Raw genomic sequence first — 22,963 nt, 5'->3', positions numbered from 1 at the left:
TTAAATTTGAGATGAGTGAGTGAGTGTGTTTGGTCACAAGGGATAGCTTAGCTAAAAGATTACATTGCTTGATTTTCAGAGTGTTCTTAAATAAATAATTTACACAACTGCAAAGATTTATGAAAAGTACATTTTGCACTATCTTGCACTGACAGAAAGAGAAACTTTCAGAAAACTTAAAATATGAGAGCAATTTATATGCAAATACTTGTGTTGTACTTACAGCATGTAATTATTTGTGTGAGCATCGCTACTGTTTAAGGTGTTTGAAAAAAGTTCAGTGTTACTTACACCTTCCAAATGATGTGTCTGTCTCAGTCTCACACCTAATTTCTCTCTCCTGTAGATTTAATTGAATACAACACTAAATATAGTACCGTATTTGTTTTTTGTGAATTTGCCTACTTGGCGTTTTATATGTTAAATTTTACAGTATCATTCTTTGATATAATCAAATACAACATGTGAAATCCTAAACCAGCCTATTGTATATTGGTTATCCATCCATCCATCCATTATCCAACCCGCTATATCCTAACACAGGGTCACGGGGTTCTGCTGTAGCCAATCCTAGCGAGCACAGGGCGCAAGGCAGGAACAAATCCCGGGTAGGGCACCAGCCTATTGTATACTGGTTATGCTGTTTGATATTAAAAGAATCATATTGATCTCCATTAAATAAAAACTATTCTCTAGATAGACAACAAGATATATATATATATATATATATATATATATATACAACATAGGGCGCGCGGGAACCAATCCCGGGCAGGGCGCCAACCCACCGCAGTATATATATATATATATATATATATATATATATATATATATATATATATATATATATATATTTCCATCCATCCATTTCCCAACCCGCTGAATCCAAATACAGGGTCACGGGGGTCTGCTGAAGCCAATCCCAGCCAACACAGGGCACAAGGCAGGAACCAATCCCAGGCAGGGTGCCAACCCACCACAGGACACAAACAAACACACCCACACTCCAAGCACACACTAGGGCCAATTTAGAATCGCCAATCCACCTAACCTGCATGTCTTTGGACTGTGGGAGGAAAACCGGAGCGCCCGGAGGAAACCCACGCAGACACGGGGAGAACATGCAAACTCCACGCAGGGAGGACCTCGGAAGCGAACCCGGGTCTCCTAACTGCGAGGCAGCAGCGCTACCACTGCGCCACCGTCTCAAGATGGATTACAGCATAACAGGTTATGGGGTTCAACCCAAACTCATTTTTAAAATTCAGGGCAAATATATGCAACTGAGTCCATGTTTTCATGTTCTGCTATAACCTTTTACTGATTTTACAGTGCAAAAGTGACATTCAAGTTCATGACATAAAGAAAAATTACAGAGAAGCATGGAAGCTTATGTGGAACTGCTGTCAAACATTCAGTTCCCTTAGATTTACTTTGGTTGGTGACATTTGTAACAAATGACTGCTCAGAACCTTTAAAATGATCACCTTGTAGGCTGCGATGGCAGTGATGAGATAATTACTATAGCTGAGATGGTTTAATAAATCATGTTTAGTCACATTTACAGTAGTTATAATTAGTCATGGTAAGTATTTTTAAGCATTTAAAAGATTTTATCTAATTTTGTTTTAATTTGACAAAGTTAAATCTGATATTTTGGGTCAGAAATGGTTGGATTTCAGTATGAAAAAAATTTAAATTTAAATTCTTTACCAAGTGCCCAGCATTAGTCCATTCATTCATTGTCATTTATGTTTATTCTTCCTTGGGACTTTTGGCTCTAGAGATGATCCAAAAAAAAGAAACCAACCGAGAATGTGCCTTCAGTCCATTTTATAGGCGGACTCTAAAACACTGTCACTTGACAGTATTATACAGTTTATTATGCGATAAACCACATGCCTGCTAGGAAATCAAGCTGGGATGGAGCGGTAGGACTTACTTTGCCACCATGGCAACCATTCAGATTTGTCCAATAGTAATGATATACTTGCCATAATTACTGTGGTGTTAAATAACATCCCCCTTAATAAAAGAATAAGTACGTGCATGTCTGTCTGGTTGCTTTGTCTTTGCCATTCCAAAAGATGGCACATCACAAACATTTGTAGTAATTAAATGTATTGCATTTGTCATTCTCATAAATGGTGCATAACAAACATTAACTCTGCTTTTATGAATCCCATACCAAATGGCAAATGATAGAGACATACGCATTACATGGTCTATAGTGCTTATTTAGATTTCAGCCCGTCTTAGACAAATAGTACAGCTAATAATTTCAAATGCAGTAAAATATTATTTTTTGATGACTGAACTGGTAGATAAGGAGTTTGCTTTGTGTGTGACCTTGTGCAGGAAGATTAACTGTGAATTTGAAACTCATTCATTGGCCCACTGTTACTGTAGACGTCATGTCTGGAAAAGATGCATTTGTAACAAAAATGATAAGCTGTACATGTTAATAGAAGAAAAGAAACTCATGTAGCTGAGCAGATTTTCTTGTGTTTTGTAAAACAAGGAGGGCTGAGTAGAACTGGGACACATTTTTGACATTTCAGGATCTTGGCCAATGCTGTCCATCCTCTAAATAAGTTGTGCTGGGACACCTTTCCACTAGCTAATTCCACCATATTGTGCTACTGAGGCTATATAATGCATCAACCTAACATGCCCATTCACTTATAACAGACATATTGACAAGATTGAGGTGAGGTGGGAGAACAGAGTCTTCTCTGCAGTTGGTTGCGGCCCACCTCCATTGTTTCCACAGGTTGGGAAACACTGCTCAAGATATTCTGGTTTTCCTCCCATATCCCCAAAGATTCAAAATAGCTACAGGGTAAACATGGGTATGTGTATGAGCAGCACGACATCCAGGGATAACCTCCCAGTGATAAAATTGACAACTAAAGAGGTTCTCAGGAATTTAGAAATTGAAATTGTAGAGGGAGAAGTACTGCTTAGATTAAATAAGCTGAAAGCAAACAAATCACCAGGACCAGATAATATTTATCCTCTAGTTCTTAAGGTGGTTAGTGAGTACATACAGTATATAAACCCTTGACCATATTTTTAGAAAGTCACTGCACACTGGAGATCCAAGCAATTATAGGCTAGTAATCTTAATGCGCGTCACGGGTAAATTAATGGAATGAATTAAGGATAAGACTGAGCAACACATGGCAAGAACAGCAGTTTTACTGGACAGTTGGCATGGGTTCAGAAGAGAGAGTTCAGGGTGTTTTGTGTAGATGGGAGCAAAATTGGCTCGGACACAGGAAGCAGAGGGTTATTGTTCAAGGAACCCTTTCAGAATTGGCTGACATTAAGAGTGGTGTTCCACTGGAGCCAGTGCTAGGGCCGCTGCTATTTTTAATATATATATACAGTAAATTATTTGGATAGGATAAGTAGCAAGCTGGTTAAGTTTGCAGAAGATACCAAGGGTGCACTGGCAGATAATGGGGACTTAGACAGCATACAAGCCTGGGAAACTTTTGGCAGATGAAATTTAATATAAGTAAATGTAAAGTATTACATGTAGGAAGTAAAAGTGTTAAGTTTGAATATTCAATGGGAGGTCAGAAAATTGAAAGTACATATTTTGAGAAGAATTTAGGAGTCGTGGTGGACTCAACATTATCAACTGCCAGACTGTTCAGAAGCCATTAAGAAGCCTAACACAATGTTAGGTTATATAGTACAATGTCTAGAGTTACAAGTCCAAGGAGGTTATGGTGAAGCTTTTTAACACACTGGTGAGGCCTCACCTTGAGTACTGTGCACTGTTTTTGTCTCCAGGCTACAAAGGACATAGCAGCACTAGAAAAGGTCCAGAGAAGAGTGAATCAGCTGATTCCAGGGTTACAGAGGATGAATTATGAGGAAAGATTAAAAGAGCTGAGCCTTTTCAGTTTAAGCTAAAGGAGATAAAGAGGTGATTGAAGTGTTTAAAATCATGAAGGGAATTAGTACAGTTGATCAAGACTGTTGCTTTAAAATTAGTTCATCAAGAACACTGGGACTCAGATAGAAACTTGTTAAGAACTAATTTTGTACAAATATTAGTTTTTCTTTACACAGAGAACCGTAGACACATGAAATAAGCTACCGAGTAGTGTGGTAGACAGTAGGACTTTAGGAACTTTCAAAACTAGAATTGATGTTATTTTAGAATAATTAAGTGGATATGAATGGCAAGCTTTTGTGACAGATAGGGGGCGCCATCACACCCTTGAACCCTCGGTCACCATGCCAGACACCAGGTAAAATCCAAATATTGAATTTATTATAATAATTATGTGCATAAAGCACCTCCACCTCCACTATACTTCAATAAACACTACAATAATAAACAATACACTAATCAATCCTCCACTCTCCCAGACGCGTTGCCACCCTTCAACCCAGCTCAGCTCGACGTCTGGGATTTCCCTCAGTCCTTTTATAGTCCTTGACCCGGAAGTGTTTCGCTCTCTCTGTCCATGTGGCTAGGAACACTTCCGGGTCATATAAAAACTCTTCTTCTTCATCCCGGAAGCACGTCATTCCTCTTGTCCATGTGACTCGGACGTACTTCCGGGGCGTAGGGCAAATAGTCGCTGCTCTTCCCTGCAGCGCCTTCTAGCGGCCCCCGCAGTATCCAGCAGAGCTGTAAAGGAAAACTCCAATGTCCATAATTCCCTGCTGGCATTCGGGGCACCTCCATGCTGCAGGGAGGGCTCCACCTGGCGGCCTGGGGGTATTGGCCGGGATGAAAGGCCGGCCATATCTCACACTTTGTTGTGCTGAATTGCCTGTTCTGATCTAGATTGTTCTAATGTTGGTTAGGGTATAATAGGCCAGTCTTCCCCTCTATTTTAATTGTAGAATTGAACAAGTCATCCTGTGCACACTTAACTCAATTACCTGTCTTTACATCTCTTTTTAAACTAAAATTGACAATATGAATATTTCATTTTCTCTTTTTTGTGTCATAAATTGCATTTCGTACCATATGAAGCAGAAATGATTATTTCAGTCCAAATAAAGCTTTGTGTCTTCTTTCAATGTGTTTGCAGCTACTTGACTGTTTCGTCATCCCAGTGGTGCTATTGCTCTCCTGGTTCTTCTTGCTTGTGAGATACAAGGCAGTCCACTTCATCGGAGTAGGAGTTTGCCTTCTAGGAATGGGCTGCATGGTTGGAGCAGATGTGCTGGTTGGAAGACAGCAGGGGCTTGGTAAGTATGTAAGGCTAAGGATCTGTGCTGGTTTCTGGAAGGTTGCTGGTTTGAATCCCTGTTACTGCCAAAAAAGAGATCCTACTCTGCTGGGCCCTTGAGCACGGCCCTTAACCTGCAATTGCTCCAGGGGTGCTGTACAATGACTGACCCTGTGCTCTGACCCCAAGGGGTAAGCAAAAACTAATGAATTCCTAATTCAAGAAATTATATAAGGCAAAAATAAAGAACGAAAAAAAATGTCCATGGGTTGATAGCTTTGTACTAGTTAAGGCTCATATTTTATCTATATCATCTCATAATTGTCCAGCTAAACCAAAGAAAAAAGTAAGCACATACTGTATGACTACTGTTTTCGGTAAACTAAGCAGTCCATAAGCTGTTATTGCTTGTGGGCTGATGACATTGAGGCATGCATTACAAAGAGGGCTGATTTTTATTTCATCATGACGAGTAAGAGAGAGAATGTTTTCGGGAGTAATCCAGTGAATTAATGTATATTTTAAAGAATTGTTGATCAAGAATAGAAATTTGGCGGATGCCATTATTACAGTTATTAGTGAACTGAACTCACTGTTAGAAAAAAAAAAGACTGCACATAGGTCAGATGGGTATAATTACATAAACATTTAGCTATTGGACAATTTTTATAAATCCATTCTCCTAAGATCTTTTGTCAGAATATTCGGAAAACAAAACAGTACAATAACAAAAATGACAAAAAGACAACATAACTTTGAAAAGTAGCAAAGGTTGTTTTGCTGTCTTTTGATATCTTTTCTGACTGCCTCTTACAGCCACCACTGCTTGATATCTCTGGTGCACAGAGCCAATGAGCCTCTGAATCTGCAAATTCAAGATGATATCTCATTCCTGCAGAATATCCAGATTCCTAAAATGAGCACACACAATAGCAACACAAATGTAAGAATGTAAACAAAGATGAAAATAAATACCAATATAACCTGTACAGGGGGCTGTCTTTTTAATTCTACTCCCTCAGATGATCTAATCCCCCTGTCCATTCCTATTCCTATTTTTGGCTGCTCCTACTCCCATTGTAAATACTATTATGATTTGAGTGCACAGTCAAAGTGAAGAGGGTGTTAGGCCTTCCTAGCATGCCAAGAATAGGCCTCACCTCAAGCAGCACACTTCCCAACAGCACAAGGAGGCTTCAGCCTCCTTAGGCCTAAAATACGGAGTTGACTTCCAAAGTTCTGAACAAACTCTTGTAATGTCCAAAAATCTGTAAAGTGCACAAAACGTCCCTCTTTGAAAGGAAATGAAAATCTTGGCTAAAAAGGATAAGTTCCAGAGTAGATTCTTTATAAATGAGAATATTTATTAAAAAAAATCAAAAAGAATGAAAATACAAAAAGGAGTTGCCTAAAAGGCAGTCCTAAGCAAACAAGTCCCAATATAAAATCCAACTATGAAAAACCAAGAACAGTAGGAAAAATTCAAATAAACCAGAAAAACCAATACTCAGAGTAAATGCACTCAGAAGAATTTCTATGGACCACAGAAGGATCCGCTTTAAGCTTTGATAGATAAAGGCTGAGAGAGGTCATTCGGTGGTGACATCAGGGTGGCCCTGCCTCTTGACGCTCCACCCACAAAGTACAAGGGACATAGTAAACCAATCCATTGTACACAGATAGTAAATACTAAACAATTTTAAAAGGACAATACATCATTAAGGAACAATAAACAAAACCAACCGAAATAACACAAACATGAAAAATGATTAAAAGATAACAAAAACAACGATAAGCAGAATATATATATAACTGAACAGAATATAAACAAAACCCTGGCTTGTATTTCTCTAAAACAAGAAATAAAATTGCAACACCAGGATAATGTTAAAATTAAAATAAAAAACTCTTTAGGTTCTGCCAGCATCATGTGTTAAAATGTAAAGAACAAATGGAGCAAAGTAGAACACCTAAATGAGAGTGATTTTGGCATATTGGTACAGGTCCAGGGAAGGCCAGTGTTGAAAGACTATTATTGAGAGCAAGCAACAGAAGGACTGATTCACTCAACTTAAATAAAACATCACCCAATTCTGATACGGTTCCTCACACCATCAACCTCTGCTTATTGTGTCTGAGCCAATTCTGCACACTAAAACATCTAAAAACATCAAGCTGATCTCCCACTTCTTTTAGTTTGATGCCCAACCCTTCATATGGCACCTTATCAAATGGTTTCTGAATGTTAAGATAAATAATATCATATGCTCCACTTTGATCATATCCTTTTATTGCTTCCTCATAGAATTCCAGCATGTTAGTAAAACACAATCTTCCTCTTCTGAACCCATGCTGACTGTTCATAAAAACTCCTGTACTGGCCAGGTGTTGCTCAATCTTACCCTTAAAAATTCCCTCCATTAATTTTCCTGTGATGCATATTAACCTTACTGGCCTATAGTTGCTTATATCTGCCAGGTCACCATTTTTATATAATGTAATAATATTTTCAATTTTCCAGTCCTTTAATGGCTTCCTAAAAATATGTGTCAATTGTTTATATAGTATATATACTTGCTTAACCCACTTAAGAACTCAAGGCTAAATATTATCTGGTTCTGGAGATTTGTTTGATTTCAGCCTATTTATTCTGATCAGAAGTTCTGCCTCTACAATTTCCAAATCCATGAATATCTCCATAGTTGTCCCTTTTGTGAAGACCTCAGAAAAATACTTATTTAGAACATCCACTATTTCACTGCCTGTATTTTGTAATTCCTCTTTACTATTTCTGATGCACTTCACCTCCTCGACTGTTCTTTGACTACTAAAATAATCTCTTTGGGTTGTTTTTCACCTTATCTGCTTTATTCCTTTCCAACTGTCTTTTAGCTTCCTAATAGGCTTCATAATGTTGCTCTGACGTTCTCATACACCCTACAATTCACATTGGAGTTATTAGTCTTATTAACCTTATACAGCTCTATTTTCCTTTGCAACTTCTTTTGTAACTCCTTATTAACCCACTGCAGAGATTTTTTTTAATTTCCTGTTAATTCCAAATTAAGGTATGTATGTGTTCTGCATTACATATTAAACATTTTTAAACCTGTTACACTGCTCCTCAACTGCCTCCACACTTAAAAGCTTATCCCAGTCTATCCTTCTTAGACATTGCCACATTTGCTCAAAATTTTCCCAGCCAAAGTTAAATTTAAATTTTAGTCTTTGCATCTGGACTGTTACAAAGCAGTGAGAATTCTATTATATTATGATCACTTGACCCTAGTGGTTCAATCACATCTACACCCTCAATTCTATCTTGATTATTACAAAAAACTAAGTCTAGGCAGGCTTCACCCCGCACTGGCGCTTTAACACACTGTGTTAAAAAACAGTCACTGATTACTTCTAAAAACTCGCTGCTCTTGTCCTCTGCTATTTGCAAGGTTATCCCAGTTAAGATTCAGATAGTTAAAGTCCCCCATCTTTATGATATCCCCCTGTAAATTTGCCTTTTTGATTTTACTAAAAAAATATGTATGTTGAAATTACTGTCTGCATTGGGTGGTCTATAACACACTCCTAAAATAAGGCCTCTTTCCATACTGCTTTCCAGGCGAAGCCACATGTCCTCACTAACATGGGGCTCATCACCCAACTGAAGAGGACTTGCATTTAAATTCTGTTTGACATAAACAGCAACAATACCTCCTTTTCTGTTCTGTGTGTTCTTCCTAAAATATGTGTATCCCTCTGTTATACTCAATCCCATCATTGTTATTTAGCTAAATTTCCGTTATTGCTACAATATCATAATTATGCTCCTCTACATACAACTCCAACTCACTTGTTTAATTTTTGATATTTCTAGCATAAAGGCAAGCTATTTGTAATGTGTTACTCCTTCTACTTTTACATTTAAACATTGGGTTAGAATTTACATTACCATGCATTTTTATTTTTACACTATTGTTTATTTCTCCACGTACAGTTCTAAACCTGGCCTGCCCTAAACTCCCAGAAAACCCTCCACAATTCCCTTCTTTAAATAATCCTTGACTAACCTACTCTTACGCCACCCCAATACATTGGTGCCCTTCCAGTTCAGATGTAACCCGTCACGGTGGAACAGGTCCCATCTGTTCCAAAAGGAGTCCCAATGCCCCTTAAATGTATACCCTTCTAATCTGCACCACAATTTGAGCAACGTGTTAAGCCTTATAATCTCCTCAGTCTTACCTGGATTTTGCATGAGGCACTGGAAGAACTTCAAAGAAGACCACCTTGTCAGTTCTGTGGAAGTGGAATCAAATTGTGTTGTTGCCATCTTGGTCGTCCTCATGACAGGGTATTAATTTTACATAATATATAAGCCCCCACCTTGACATTAGTATATGATATTGAACCGGGGGAAGCCCACTTCAAGCCGCAGCTGTAGGCTTCCATCTATCATCCCGACTCTCTTATCAAGGGCAAGATTGCAGGGCAGCTGAAAATATTATGTGCAAGACAGGAATGATTCCTGATCAGAGTGGTAGTCCATTGCAGGGTGAGCACTCATCCACGCACAGGCTAGAGTCGATTTAGCAATGCCAGTCCATGTTTAATCAGGTTGAGGTTTAGTAAGTTCAATTCTGTTGCATTAACATATGCACAGTGATAGCACAGAGCTGTCATTCCTGATTCCATGCGCCAGGTTCTGCATGTGTTTTACATATTGCAGATTAATTGGGATGAGTGAGTCAAGCATGCTGTCCTCAATTCCTTTATTGCCATATCTTTGGCAAGAACAACTCATCTTGCATAAAAAAATCAATAGTTGGTTTGTGGAGCCTCAGTCTGCCCTATCACACACTCAAACTTTTTCAGAGAAAGGGTGTGTTGGCTCTTTCAAAAAAAAAGTTACAAAAAAAAGGTTTTTATTGAAAAAACTATGCAGTGTAATCAGTTTCCTTCTGATATATTGTTATTTGTATAAAGTATAATAAAACTTGTATGCAGTCTTTTCACTACGCTACCACTTGGCATGATTTTCACTTTGCAGGTTATGTAAAATAACAACACAGAATGGAATGGTTGAAGAGTCGGCCATTTAGGAAAAAAATAATCATATGATTTGAGCGTGCATTTATCTTTTGCTACAAGCCATGGCAGAACATGAATGTGGCTTGGTGAAGTGGGAGGGGGGTACGGTTGACATAACTTCACCTGGCTGTGAGCAGAGCTAACAGGAAATGTATTTTTTCCTCAAGAAAAATAGTTCCCAGATTCTAAGATAAAATAAATATTTGTGCTTTCCTTTTACTATCACAAGGAGGCCTAATAATCATGGGATGTATGTTTTTTTTTTTAATCAAAATCTTTACTTCTTCAAAATGGACATATTTGGTAAGTTGTAAGGCTTTTAAATTCACCTGTGGACTCATGTACCCTTAAGCAGAAATGTAAGGTGCAACTTATTTTATAATTTATAAAAAAAAACTCTAGGTGACACGGTGGCTCAGTGGTAGCACTGCTGCCCCGCAGTAAGGAGACCCATGTTCACTTCCTGGGTCCTCCCTCCGTGGAGTTTGCATGTGTGGGTTTCCTCCAGGTGCTCTTGTTTCCTCCCAAAGACATGCGGGTTAGGTGCATTGGCGATCCTAAATTGTCCCTAGTGTGTGCGTCCTGTGGTGGGCTGACGCCCTGCCCGGGACTGGTTCCTGCCTTGCGCCGTGTGTTGGCTGGGATTGGCTCCAGCAGACCCCCGTGACCCTGTGTTTGGGTTAGAAAATGGATGGATGGATGAAAAAAAACTCGTCACTTTAGAACACAATTTTATGTGGTGAATTAATGTATATCATGATTGTGAAGAAATTTGAAAAATACTAAGTTTGTTTCTAGGATTGTCCTTTAAAATCTTTTAATATTTTTCTTTTGCACTTCTTCTAAAAAACCAAGATGGATGAAAAGCGGTGTTCAGTGTTATAGTGGACTGCTCTGCTGCCTGAGAAATATAAGAACCAGGATTCATTCAAATCCCGTTTCAACTCAAGAGTGTTTTCTTCAGTTTCCCTGATGTTCTCCCAAATCTAAAAGGCTCTAAGCTGGCCCAGTTACATTACATCATTCATTGACCCTCTTTAAGAAGAAGTGGGTCTTGAAAACAAATCACTTAATGATAACTATGGCAGAATCAGTGATTGATTTTATATGTTTATATCTGTATGTAATATTACAGCTTTTTTTCTTAATACAGGAGAACACAAACTACTAGGAGATCTATTGGTGCTGGCAGGAGCCACACTCTATGGCATATCAAATGTCTGTGAGGAGTTCATTGTAAAAAATCTCAGTCGAGTGGAATTTTTAGGAATGATTGGACTCTTTGGCTCATTCTTCAGTGGAATTCAATTGTGAGTATTTTTATTACATACTGCAGCTATGTTGATGAAAGATATTTAAATGTAAACTTCTGAAATCATCTAATTACTCAATAAATTAAGCATTGTTGTGCCATTATACTATTTACAGCATTCAGCATTACCTAGTGATTAAGAGTTTGGACTTACACCTTGAGATTATGTGTTCAAATTCTGCTACTAATACTGTGTGACCATAAGCAAGTCACATCACCTGCCTGTGTTCCAATTAGAAAAACAAAAGAATTGTAACCATTTGTGTCTCATATGTTGTAAGTTGCCTTGGATAAAAGTGTCAAATAAGTAAATAATAACTATAAATATAGCTCAGGGTACTTTTCAGGTGAGTTAAATAATTCTCATTATGAACACATGTCAATCATTATTAGTTATTTTACATTGTTAGTTACTAAGTTAACACTAGGATTCTGGGATAGTAATTCCATAGTCTAGATGTAATATTTTATTTTTTTGTAAGTACACTCTGGACGAGAACAGGCCATTCAACCTAACAAGCTCACCAGTCCTGTCCAGTTACTTCTTCCAGGTCTAGTTTTGAACATCCCCGAAGTCTCATTGTCTACCAGACTACTTGGTAGCTTATACCATGTGTCTACAGTTCTATTTGTGAAGGAAAACTTCCTAATGTTTGTGTGAAATTCATCCTTAACAAGTTTCCAACTTTTGATGAACTCATTTTAAAAGTAACAGTCTTGATCCACTGTACTAATTCCCTTCATAATTTCAAACCCTTTAGTCATGTCTCCTCTTAATCTCCTTTTGCTTAAACTGAAAAGGTTCAGCTCTTTTAATGTTTCCTCATAATTCATTCCCTATATTCCTGTAAACAGACTGGTCACTCTTCTCTGGACATTTTCTAGTGCTGCTATGTCCTTTTGTAGCCTAGAGACCCAAACTGCACACAGTACTTCAGATGAGGCCTCACCAGTGAATTATAAAGGTTGAGTATAAACTCCTTGGACTTGTACTCCACACATCAAGGTGCTGTATAACCTGACATTCTTTTAGCCTTCTTAATGGCTTCTGAACACCATGTCTGGAAAGTTGAGAGTGTTAAATCCATTGTGGTTCCTAAATCCTTCTCTTAAGGTGTATTTTCAATTTTCAGACCCCCCTACATGTAATACTTTACATTTACTTGCAATATAATTTATCTGCCACAAATCTGTCCAAGCCTGTATGCTGTCCAAGTCTCAGCGTAATGATTCAGCAGATACCAGATTATCTGACAATCCACATAGCTTGGAGCCATCTTCAGGCTTGACCAGCTTGTTATTTATATTTCTATCCAAATCATTTATATATATTAAAAATAGAAGTTGCGCTAGCACTGACCCCTGTGGAACACCACTCTTAACGTCAGCCGATTCTGAAAAGGTTCCTCATCCCATACCCCTCTGCTTCTTATGTTTGAACCAATTCTACACCCATCTACACACAACACCCTGAACTCCCTCCTCTGTTAATTTGATGCCCAACCTCTCATGTGGCACTAAATCAAATGCTTTCCAAAAGTCAAGATAAAGTGATGAGTGCAAGATTTTCATTAATATCAGCAGCATTATCATTTATTGTTAATTTTCGAGTTTTCCTTGCTATGCAGATATAATTGTAGTGGGCAGTAAGTTCTAACATTTGAATTATATGATATGAAAAATGCCACATTACACATGCCCAGTATTGCCCATAGTACTGTATGTCTATATTTGGTTGTACAGGAAGTAATTCCACAGTAAGAGAAAACAAAAAAAAATCTGTCATTATCCAGTTCAATTCAGCTTAAATGGATTTAAAGATAAACATCAATTGATAAATATCCATCCATCCATCCATTATCCAACCCGCTATATCCTAACACAGGGTCACGGGGGTCTGCTGGAGCCAATTCCTCAGTGTGAAAGATACTGAAACACTCATTCATGCTTTCATCACTACCTGTCTGGACAATTGCAATGTGCTGTTTTATGGCCTCCCGACTAAATATATCAATAGATTACAGTATGTTCAGAATTCTGCTGCTCATCTACTTACAGACACTAAAAAATCTGCTCACATCACTCCTGTCCTTTATGATTTGCAATGGTTACCAGTCTTTTCAAGAATCAAATATAAAATTATTCTTCTCACCTTTAAAGCACTTCATGGTTTAGCCCCTCATTATCTGTCTGAACTGCTGCTTCCTTATATTCCTGATCATACATTAAGATCATTGGACACTAACTTACTCACTGTACCTAAATAGAGGTGAGTAACTATGGGTGGCAGACCTTTCAGTTTGATAGCCCCTAAAATTTGGAATGTTCTTCCCCTCAGCCTTCGCAAGGAAAAATCTATTATTCATTTCAAACTCCTGTTAAAAACACATCTCTTCAACGAGTATTATTCATTTTCTTGTATGTAATTTCTATTGTCTTGTTAATGTGTTTATTGAATTGTAAAGTGTCCTTGAGTGTATGAAAGCCGCTACATAAATAAAACATTATTATTATTATTATTATTATATCCATTTCCATGATGTGTGAACATGATTAATTTGTTAGGCAGTCTTCCTTTCTATGGTAACCACATTCACTTTCTCTGTTTGTTGGGACTCAGCTGGTAGAGTAAATAAAAGTAATGTGTTTAAAAGACATGACACATTATCAGTCAAAATCGCAACAAGTAGACTTAGCAGGAAGTCAGCGCTTTCAGACTCCGCCCCATTGCCATTATTGCATAACCTTATAAAGTCAAATGAAAATGCCTGTGATGTCTCAAGATACTTGGCCTGCTGTTTTTAGTCATTTTTGTGAGTATGAAAAGGAGTCCATCTTAGGATGTTTGTTTTCTATGGGCACTGCCATTTTACTGTTGCCTTTACTTAGGACTATATACAGTACGTGCCATCATAGGTTTTTTGTGTTGCTGATTCCATTTCAGACATTTAGTATTAGTTTTGAAAATATTTTGAGTATTTTCCAAAGCAATTTTGCATTTCATGAGTGCCACTTTGTTATATATTGTTGCTAAGATGGTGGCTAGCACAGGATGACCAGAGATTACAACTTGTGATGTCATTGAATAAATTAGTATAAACGTCAGAGCCATACATTTCCTGGATAATCCAAGATTGTGGATAAAAACTGAATTTGTTTTGTGTGTTTTGCTTAATTTTTGACATTTAAATAACAGACCTCAAAGCTTAATTTTTCTGGCCTTTTTTGTATAACATTTGGTTTTGATGAAACATACTGATTTTGGTTTTATAACTTAACTTGGCATAACTCGTGTAGTATACTGCTGACCTTAGGACTTTTCTGCAATGTTCTTTTAAATTCTAATTAACATTTATTTGGTTCTTCTTACTTTCACTTGGTAACTGACCCATGGTTGTTAATTAATATTTTTCCCATAACTTTTGCATTTCACTACTTTATCAAAGTTCTTTTTCTTCACCATTTTCTGTTGTTTGCTTTCTGCCTTGCATCCAGTACTGCTGGGGTTGGCTCCTGCTTCATGTGAACTGTATTGGAATTTCAGAGCATGAATGGATGAATGTTTCATTATTTGACTGTACCTTATATCTAATGGCTTTATTTTAAATACATTCAAAATGGTATTTTTGTGTTCTGTAAAGATAGAACCCTTCTAACAGTGAAGTGTGATTCATCTTTAGGGAGGGCCTAGCATGATCACTGCAGTTCACCACATTACTTTTTTATTTTCTTTTTTCCTCTTTCATTTAACCTTTAAATTTCTTTGATGTTGTTTAGATGTTTGATCCTACAACCTGAAATTATCCCTGGCTCAAAGCCCAACCCATTCACTCTCTGTGTGAAGTTTGCACATTCTCTCAATGATGTCACTGATTTTTTTATCTGGGTATTTTGCTTCCTTTCTTGCCCCAGATGCTCCTGGAAAAGTTTCCTGTACCCTGTAGTACACAAGGATGAATTAAATTTCCAGTTAATTGTTGATAACTGTAGATTCTTCATAAAGTTGTCCTTTGTCAATTGGCCCACTTAAACACACAGGAATTATCTCTTTGCATGTATTTAATTTTTGCAACATTTATGCCAAAGATAAATCGTGTTCAGTATCTCTATGTGCTCTGTGTTTCAGCTTATCCAGTGTGAGCTCATGCACTGTTTGTTTCCAGTTGCTATCAGGATCGACATATGCATGCACCAGATAAGCTTCACTCTGCTGAGGGTAGATTGTTCTAAGTGAGGTTTTAGGGACTACCATAACTTTTTTTGCCGTACATTGAACAAACTGATTTTATTAATCATGGCCTCACCCATTGTATCTCACCAAGCTAGTCATGCACACATTCTGTAATTCTCTTAGGTGCATTTAAAAACAGGAAATCCTTTGCAAGAAAAGTCATGCTGATAGAGTAAAATGTCTGGAAAACGCACACAAAAAGTACACAAAGTAGTACTCTTTAATCTTTTATCATTGTAGTCAAACCACATATTGTGTCTCCACAATCTCCAAGAGTATTAGCAAATGAAAGGCCTATTCACCACTGTTCATATTTACTTATGTCTAGGCAAACTGAGATTCACCAATTTGAACAAAATGCATGTGTAAGTTGGACCGCCTGAAGAAAACATTCATGGACACAGAACAAACAAGGAAGCTTCTCACAGGCAATGTTCGGGACAGAAGTCCAGCCCAAGTCTTTTGGGCATTACACCTATCCAAGTATGGATGCTGTTAGGTCAAACACCCATCTTCATTCCAGAAATAAACTGCTTGTATTCTTCAATAATATTTATCTTACATATTATATACATATGTCTGTATCTCTGTCCAGATTTAAGCAAATAAGAAAAACAAGGCAGTATTCTATGAATTCTGAATTTCTAAGTTTTTTGATTTGTGCTGCAGGGAGTTGTTTTTCTCCACTTGTCTAGATGACCTTGACCCATTTTCAAATTTCAGTCAAGTCTAAGGTTCAATGTAGCAGAACATATATGTAGTTACCTCACACATTGAAGGCTGAGATGTGTGTCCAGTGAGACAGATAAAATCACACCATCCTTTTAACTTGACATTTTCCAAGGCTTTTCCTTATGAATCAACCTTGAAATGCTAAACACAATATGTTACACTTTCTAAAATTGACTATTAATCTCCCTATTTGTGACCATGTGAAGGACTGAGAAAGGCTCAATATTTGAACATTAGTTGCATTATGGCATTTTATTGCTTCACCAAAGGAAAAATAATGGCATGTTGGATTCCTGCAGAAACCCTTACTGTTATTAGTATATCTTATCATATGCCACATTCGCGTTCCATGTACTGTACCTGCCACAGGAGCACTAACCCAGTGTCATAAAATGGTACCTCATAAATCAATCAGTCAGTAGGTGAACTTCTACTATAATATTGGGGTGATTCCATGTCAAATCAACCAGTGGCCCATGCACTTTGGACTCAAATAAATTCTGTAAAAATTACTAAGTGTACCCATATTAGACAGGAGACATCTTGTAATTTTTTTTTGATGCAAGATCAATACTTTCCAAGATACAGAAGGTTTACTGAGGGGAGGGGGGGTGTCAATTTTATCCGGCCTCATTTTTTCATCAAATTTCCATAGCTGAAGAACTAAACTATAAACTATATAAACTATATACAGTATAAGGCTATACTTCCTTAGAAGACTGGCGTCCTTCAACATCTGCAATAAGATGCAGATGTTCTATCAGACAGTTGTGGCGAATGCCCTCTTCTACGCAGTGATGTGCTGGGGAGGCAGCATAAAGAAGAAGGACGCCTCACGCCTGGACAAACTGGTGAGGAAGGCAGGCTTTATTGTAGGCACGGAGCTAGACAGTTTAACATCTGTGGGAGAGCAACGGGCGCTCAGCAGGCTCCTGTCAATAATGGAGAATCCACTGCATCCACTAAACAGTGTCATCTCCAGACAGAGGAGCAGCTTCAGCGACAGACTGCTGTCACTGTCCTGCTCCACTGATAGACTGAGGAGATCGTTCCTCCCCCCAAACTATGCGACTCTTCAATTCCACCCTAGGGGGTAAACGTTAACATTATTCAAAGTTGTTGTCTGTTTTTTACCTACATTTTTATTACTCTTTAATATTGTTTTATTTGTATCAGTATGCTGCTGCTGGAGTATGTGAATTTCCCCTTGGGATTAATAAAGTATCTATCTATCTATCTATCTATCTATCTATCTATCTATCTATCTATCTATCTATCTATCTATCAATCTATCTATCTATCTATCTATCTATCTATCTATCTATCTATCTAAACCACCGAGCAGGCTCAGACACTGTACACTGGTACATTAATTGGTATACTATGTGACGAAATTAAAACATTGGTCCAGGTGACCCTGCATGGTCAAAGCAGCCCTTTGAAATTGACCAACATTTAATTTGAGTTTTTGGCTTAGCTATGTTTTGGCCTGAAAAGCACATATTTGTAACTATTTTGTTTTTTTTTCCCTTTTCATATAACTATATAGGGTTTGCATCAGGGTTTGAACAGCAAACCTCTCAAATCCAATAAATCATTTTGGATTTCATTTTTTGAGTACCCTAACAGGATATGGGAATTTGCAGATAATTTCTAAAATGTTTTTCATTTATTCTACATTGTTCCTTCTTTCAAAACATAAACCTTACATTTTTTATGCTACTCTTTCATGTTTATTTTCCATCCTAAACATAGGCTTAATGCACCACGTGTCAATAATAGTATTTAGTTTTCAATCAGTAAGTTATCAAAAAAGTCAAACTTTTTATCATATCAAATGACGATGTGCTGTTGCATGTTGCTGAACAGAGAATGTGATTCTCCATGGCCAAAAGAGAAGTACTCGAGAATACCACTGTTACATCCCTAGAGAAGATGGCAAACTCAGAGTCAGCTGGGTGTCTTGTAAAGACAGTGAATTGACTGTCTGAATATTCCCCACTGAAGCAGCAGCTGAGATCCTGCCCCCTCATGATCACACTCCTGATGGATCAGATAGATCCCTCACATTAGACCAGTGTCCTATTGGAGGCTATGTTGGGGGGAAATAAATGATGTAAAATGTTGAATTGGTGAGGCTAAGGATCTGTGCTGGCATCCAGAAGGTTGCCGGTTCGAATCCCCATCACTGCCAAAAGAGATCCTACTCTGCTGGGCCCATGAGCAAGACCCTTAACCTGTAATTGCTCCAGGGGCGCTGTACAATGGATGACCCTGAGCTCAGACCCCAAGGGCTATGCAAAAACTAACAAATTCCTAATACAAGAAATTGAATAAGGCGAAATAAAGAACAAAAAAAAAACAAAAAAAAAAAGAGTGAAGCGGAATCAGACATCCTGATATGTTTCATGCATCCATACAATCATGCAGTCTTTCCATTGGTCACCTAGAGACGATATTTGTTGGGTGCCATTACAGTGTGTCATTTAACTGCTTAGTATACCTACAACAGTCAGGTGGGTGGCAGTACCATCTTGATCTCAAAGACAAAGGTGCCCTATAATTGAAACAGAAATGAAGTGGGGGACCCGGGGTTCGCTTCCCGGGTCCTCCCTGCGTGGAGTTTGCATGTTCTCACCCGTGTCTGCGTGGGTTTCCCCTCCAGGCGCTCTGGTTTCCTCCCACGTCCCAAAGACATGCAGGTTAGGTGGATTGGCGATTCTAAATTGGGCCCTAGTGGTTGCTTGGTGTGTGGGTGTGTTTGTGTGTGTCCTGCGGTGGGTTGGCACCCTGCCGGGATTGGTTCCTGCCTTGTGCCCCTGTGTTTGGCTGGGATTGGTTTCCAGCAGACCCCCGTGACCTTGTGTTCGGATTCAGCGGGTTGGAAAAATGGATGGATGGATGGATGAAGTGGGTCACATTCCATTAATCCTATAAACCCAAATTAGTGATGAAGAACTTGATGATTATCATTACTGACAAATCTGTGAATTTAATCCATGTTTAGAATGGAAAATAAAATGAAAGATTCACATAAGAAAAGTAGGATGTGTTTTTTGAGAAAGAAAGGGACCATATAGGATACAGGAAAATAATTTTAAAATGTCTGGACATTCCCACAGTGCATTAAGATGGCTGCTGCTCAAATCTTGGACGCAGTTTCTTATGTTTATAACCTTTTAAAACGGCCCTGTGTAGGTATCTAAACATGGAAAAAAATTCAGCAGGCTGTATCAGTCAGAAGTTTGCTTTCTGAAAGTCTAAATATGGCAAAGCCCTATGACACAAAATATTTTTTTTCCATTTTTGAAGGTATGATGTTACCAAGTGGTGTCATCTTGATGAAACATTTAGATTTTGTTATGTACTAAACCTATACAAGGTACCAGTATGCAAAATTTTTAGCCTTCTAGGTGGTTTAGTTCTTGAGATATGGTCTTGTGAAATTGCTGAAAAAATATAGCCGTGTCAAATTGACACCCCTCTCCCCTCACAAAATTGCCTGTATCTCGGGAAGTATTGATCTTACATCAACGTAATTTTACAGGGTGTCTCCTGGACACAATGCGTACACCTGGTATTTTTTTTAGAATTTTTTGAGTCTGAAGAGCATAGGATTTCTGGAAAATCGTTTGATTTGACATGGAATGACCAATGGTGATTGTCCTTTTTTGCCTAAATGGTAAAGAAATGCTATTTTAAAATGTACAGTATTCAGTCAAGATGCTGATTTCTTCTTTTGAGTAGTATTGTTTTCAGGGCAGTGCTCAAGGTTAAAGAGAATCCTAGGAATAAATAGCTTTTTTAACTTAACCTTCAATATGACAGGCTAACTGAAATGAACCTAATTGATTTCAATCAATAGAACCTTGTAAACTATGAGAAAGGCTCTCTTCTAATCTATTATGTACAATATATTCATTACATTTGCATACTTCCAATCTATTATTCTATACTATGCTATACTGCATTATATTACTGTATTTATAAAAGAATTTAGAACACAGTTATATACTGTAGCTTTATTCTATTTTTTTCGCAATTATTAACGTAATTTTAATGTAAAAGTGAAATTTGTTTGCTTTAGGTGGCATTTCATTCATCACACTTGGCCACCTAAAGGACAGCGGAGAGAACAATTGGTTCTACCCTCCCAACTCTAGAACAAATCTACACCTCCCGATGCCACAAAAAAGCAATAGACATTTCACAGGATTCATCACATCCCGGTCATTGCCTCTTCCAGCTTTTGCCATCGGGCAAGACATACAGAGCAATGAAAACCAGGAGACACCGCCTTAAAAACAGCTTTTATCCAAAAGCAATCATGGCCCTGAACTCAAATAAAACTGCTCCATATCATTCTACCAATGTGCAATATAGACCTTAAGTCAACCAGTGCAATTTGTATATATAACAAGTACAATTTGTATATTTTGTAAAGTACTTTTATTACTATTCGGTTTGTTATTATTTTCTCTCTTTTTAACTCTTATGCCTCACACTGAATCAACTGCACCTTCAATTTCATTGTTCCTTTGTAAAAGTGGACAATGACAATAAAGATCTATCTATCTATCTATCTATCTATCTATCTATCTATCTATCTATCTATCTATCTATCTATCTATCTATCTACTCTATCTATCTATCTATCTATCTATCTATCTATCTATCTACTATCTATCTATCTATCTATCTATCTATCTATCTATATCTAATTACCCATTGGCATAGTTTCAGGTAAGAATTGTTTTATAAATTATAGATTGGTAACAACTTTAGTTTAGGCAGTGCTTTGTTTGTAAACAAAAAAAAGGCGGCGGTATGCATATGTTGTGTTTGGATCAAGTTTGAAGTACTGCGAAGGTATGTAGAGATCAAGAGTCCAATTGCTACGTTTTGTTTATTTGGTGAAATCTGGACGTTTAGAATTTGAAATTGACACAAATCGGCAAGTGTACCGTACTGCATAATATTAATAATAATTCTTTACATTTTAATAGTGTTTCTCTTACTAACTTCAAAGAACTTGCAAACTCCACACAAGGAGAACCCAGGATGCAAACCCACAACCTCCTTGCTGCGTGGCAGAGGTGCTACTGCTTGCACCACCTGTATGGTGCTGCACTTGACAGTTAAAATTACAAATACAGAATTTCCGAAATTGAAAAACATCAACTACAAGTTAGTAACAAGCTCTACTTTCAAAGCAATCAATGCTTAATTTAATTGAGTTTTTAAAAAATTTCAAACTTTTTGAATATTTTCATCAAATGCACTCTTCCTAATTTGTTCTTTGCTTTGACTGTAAATGGCTGATCGTTGGCCTCGTAACAGCCATGAATTAATGTATCTTGCAGGATCGATGCGTCTAAGTGGAGGGTCACCCAATCACATAAAGAGAAGTGGGACGACAATACTTGTCAGTAACAAGGCTCTCATTGGAGTAACAATTAGATTCATCTGTGAAACCCACGTTCGCACTCACTTGATAAAACTGGAATACATTTAAGACTCAACACACAATTGATTATAGAATCATTTAAAATGTAGTTGATGCCACGGCGCATTGTCGTGGCTGAGGTGCCGGAACACTGTACTGACGCGTAATCGTCACAAAACAAAACACTGAGTTTAGGTATTGCAAAAATGCATATTATTCATTTACTATTATGTAACAAGATCTTAACAGATGCTTCTTTTGGTCTTAATAACACTTACAAAGTATCAATTAAGTGTTATTCATCTCTGCAATGCGCCTACTAAAATAACTTTACTTTGGAATGGTCTGAGGTGGCTCAGCTGAGACATGTTTCTCTTGATACTGTATATTTGATCTGTGTTTTGGAATTGTGTTGCGGTTATGGTTTTTGGAGAAAAGCCAAGCAAAATGACACCTTTTTATTGGCTAACTAGAAAGATTACAATATGCAAGCTTTCGAGGCAACTCAGGCCCCCTTCTTCAGGCAAGATGTAATCAATGCCTGAAGAAGGGGCCTGAGTTGCCTCGAAAGCTTGGCATATTGTAATCTTTCCTAGTTAGCCAATAAAAGGTGTCATTTTGCTTGGCTTTTCTCTACATTCATAATGGCTAACACGGTACAACACCCTAGTACTACGGTTATGGTTTTTGAAATTCTGAACTGTTTTCATTCTGTTTAAATTATTTATTGTTTTGACATTGGCGTCTTGGACTGTAATTTATCGCAGGTGCTGCCGTTTTGTGGTTGTTTATAGCGACCGCGTCCATTGAAGGTAATGTGCTCTTGCACCATTGCTAAGCAATACAACATAGTCCAAAATAACCTTATTTAGCTGGAGATCAAAACAGTGGCATGATAATGTAGCAGTCATCTTGAATCCTTTTAGCAATTTACATTACCTCCCTGAGTA

The 22,963-nt window shown here is 37.7% G+C and overlaps 1 protein-coding gene across 1 annotated transcript in view; it reads left to right on the top strand.

Moving 5' to 3' along the window:
* slc35f1 (solute carrier family 35 member F1) overlaps positions 1-22,963 on the top strand; it is a 411,129-nt gene that overhangs the window by 308,030 nt on the left and 80,136 nt on the right. The window contains exons 4-5 of the mRNA XM_028797802.2: positions 5,064-5,223; positions 11,446-11,602. Of these exons, the coding sequence (XP_028653635.1) occupies positions 5,064-5,223; positions 11,446-11,602 (317 nt within the window). The remainder of the gene's footprint in view (positions 1-5,063; positions 5,224-11,445; positions 11,603-22,963) is intronic.

Source organism: Erpetoichthys calabaricus, chromosome 3 (genome assembly GCF_900747795.2).
Source record: "Erpetoichthys calabaricus chromosome 3, fErpCal1.3, whole genome shotgun sequence".
Classification (NCBI taxonomy): Eukaryota; Metazoa; Chordata; class Cladistia; order Polypteriformes; family Polypteridae; genus Erpetoichthys; species Erpetoichthys calabaricus.
This window is presented reverse-complemented; position numbering and strand designations above follow the sequence as displayed.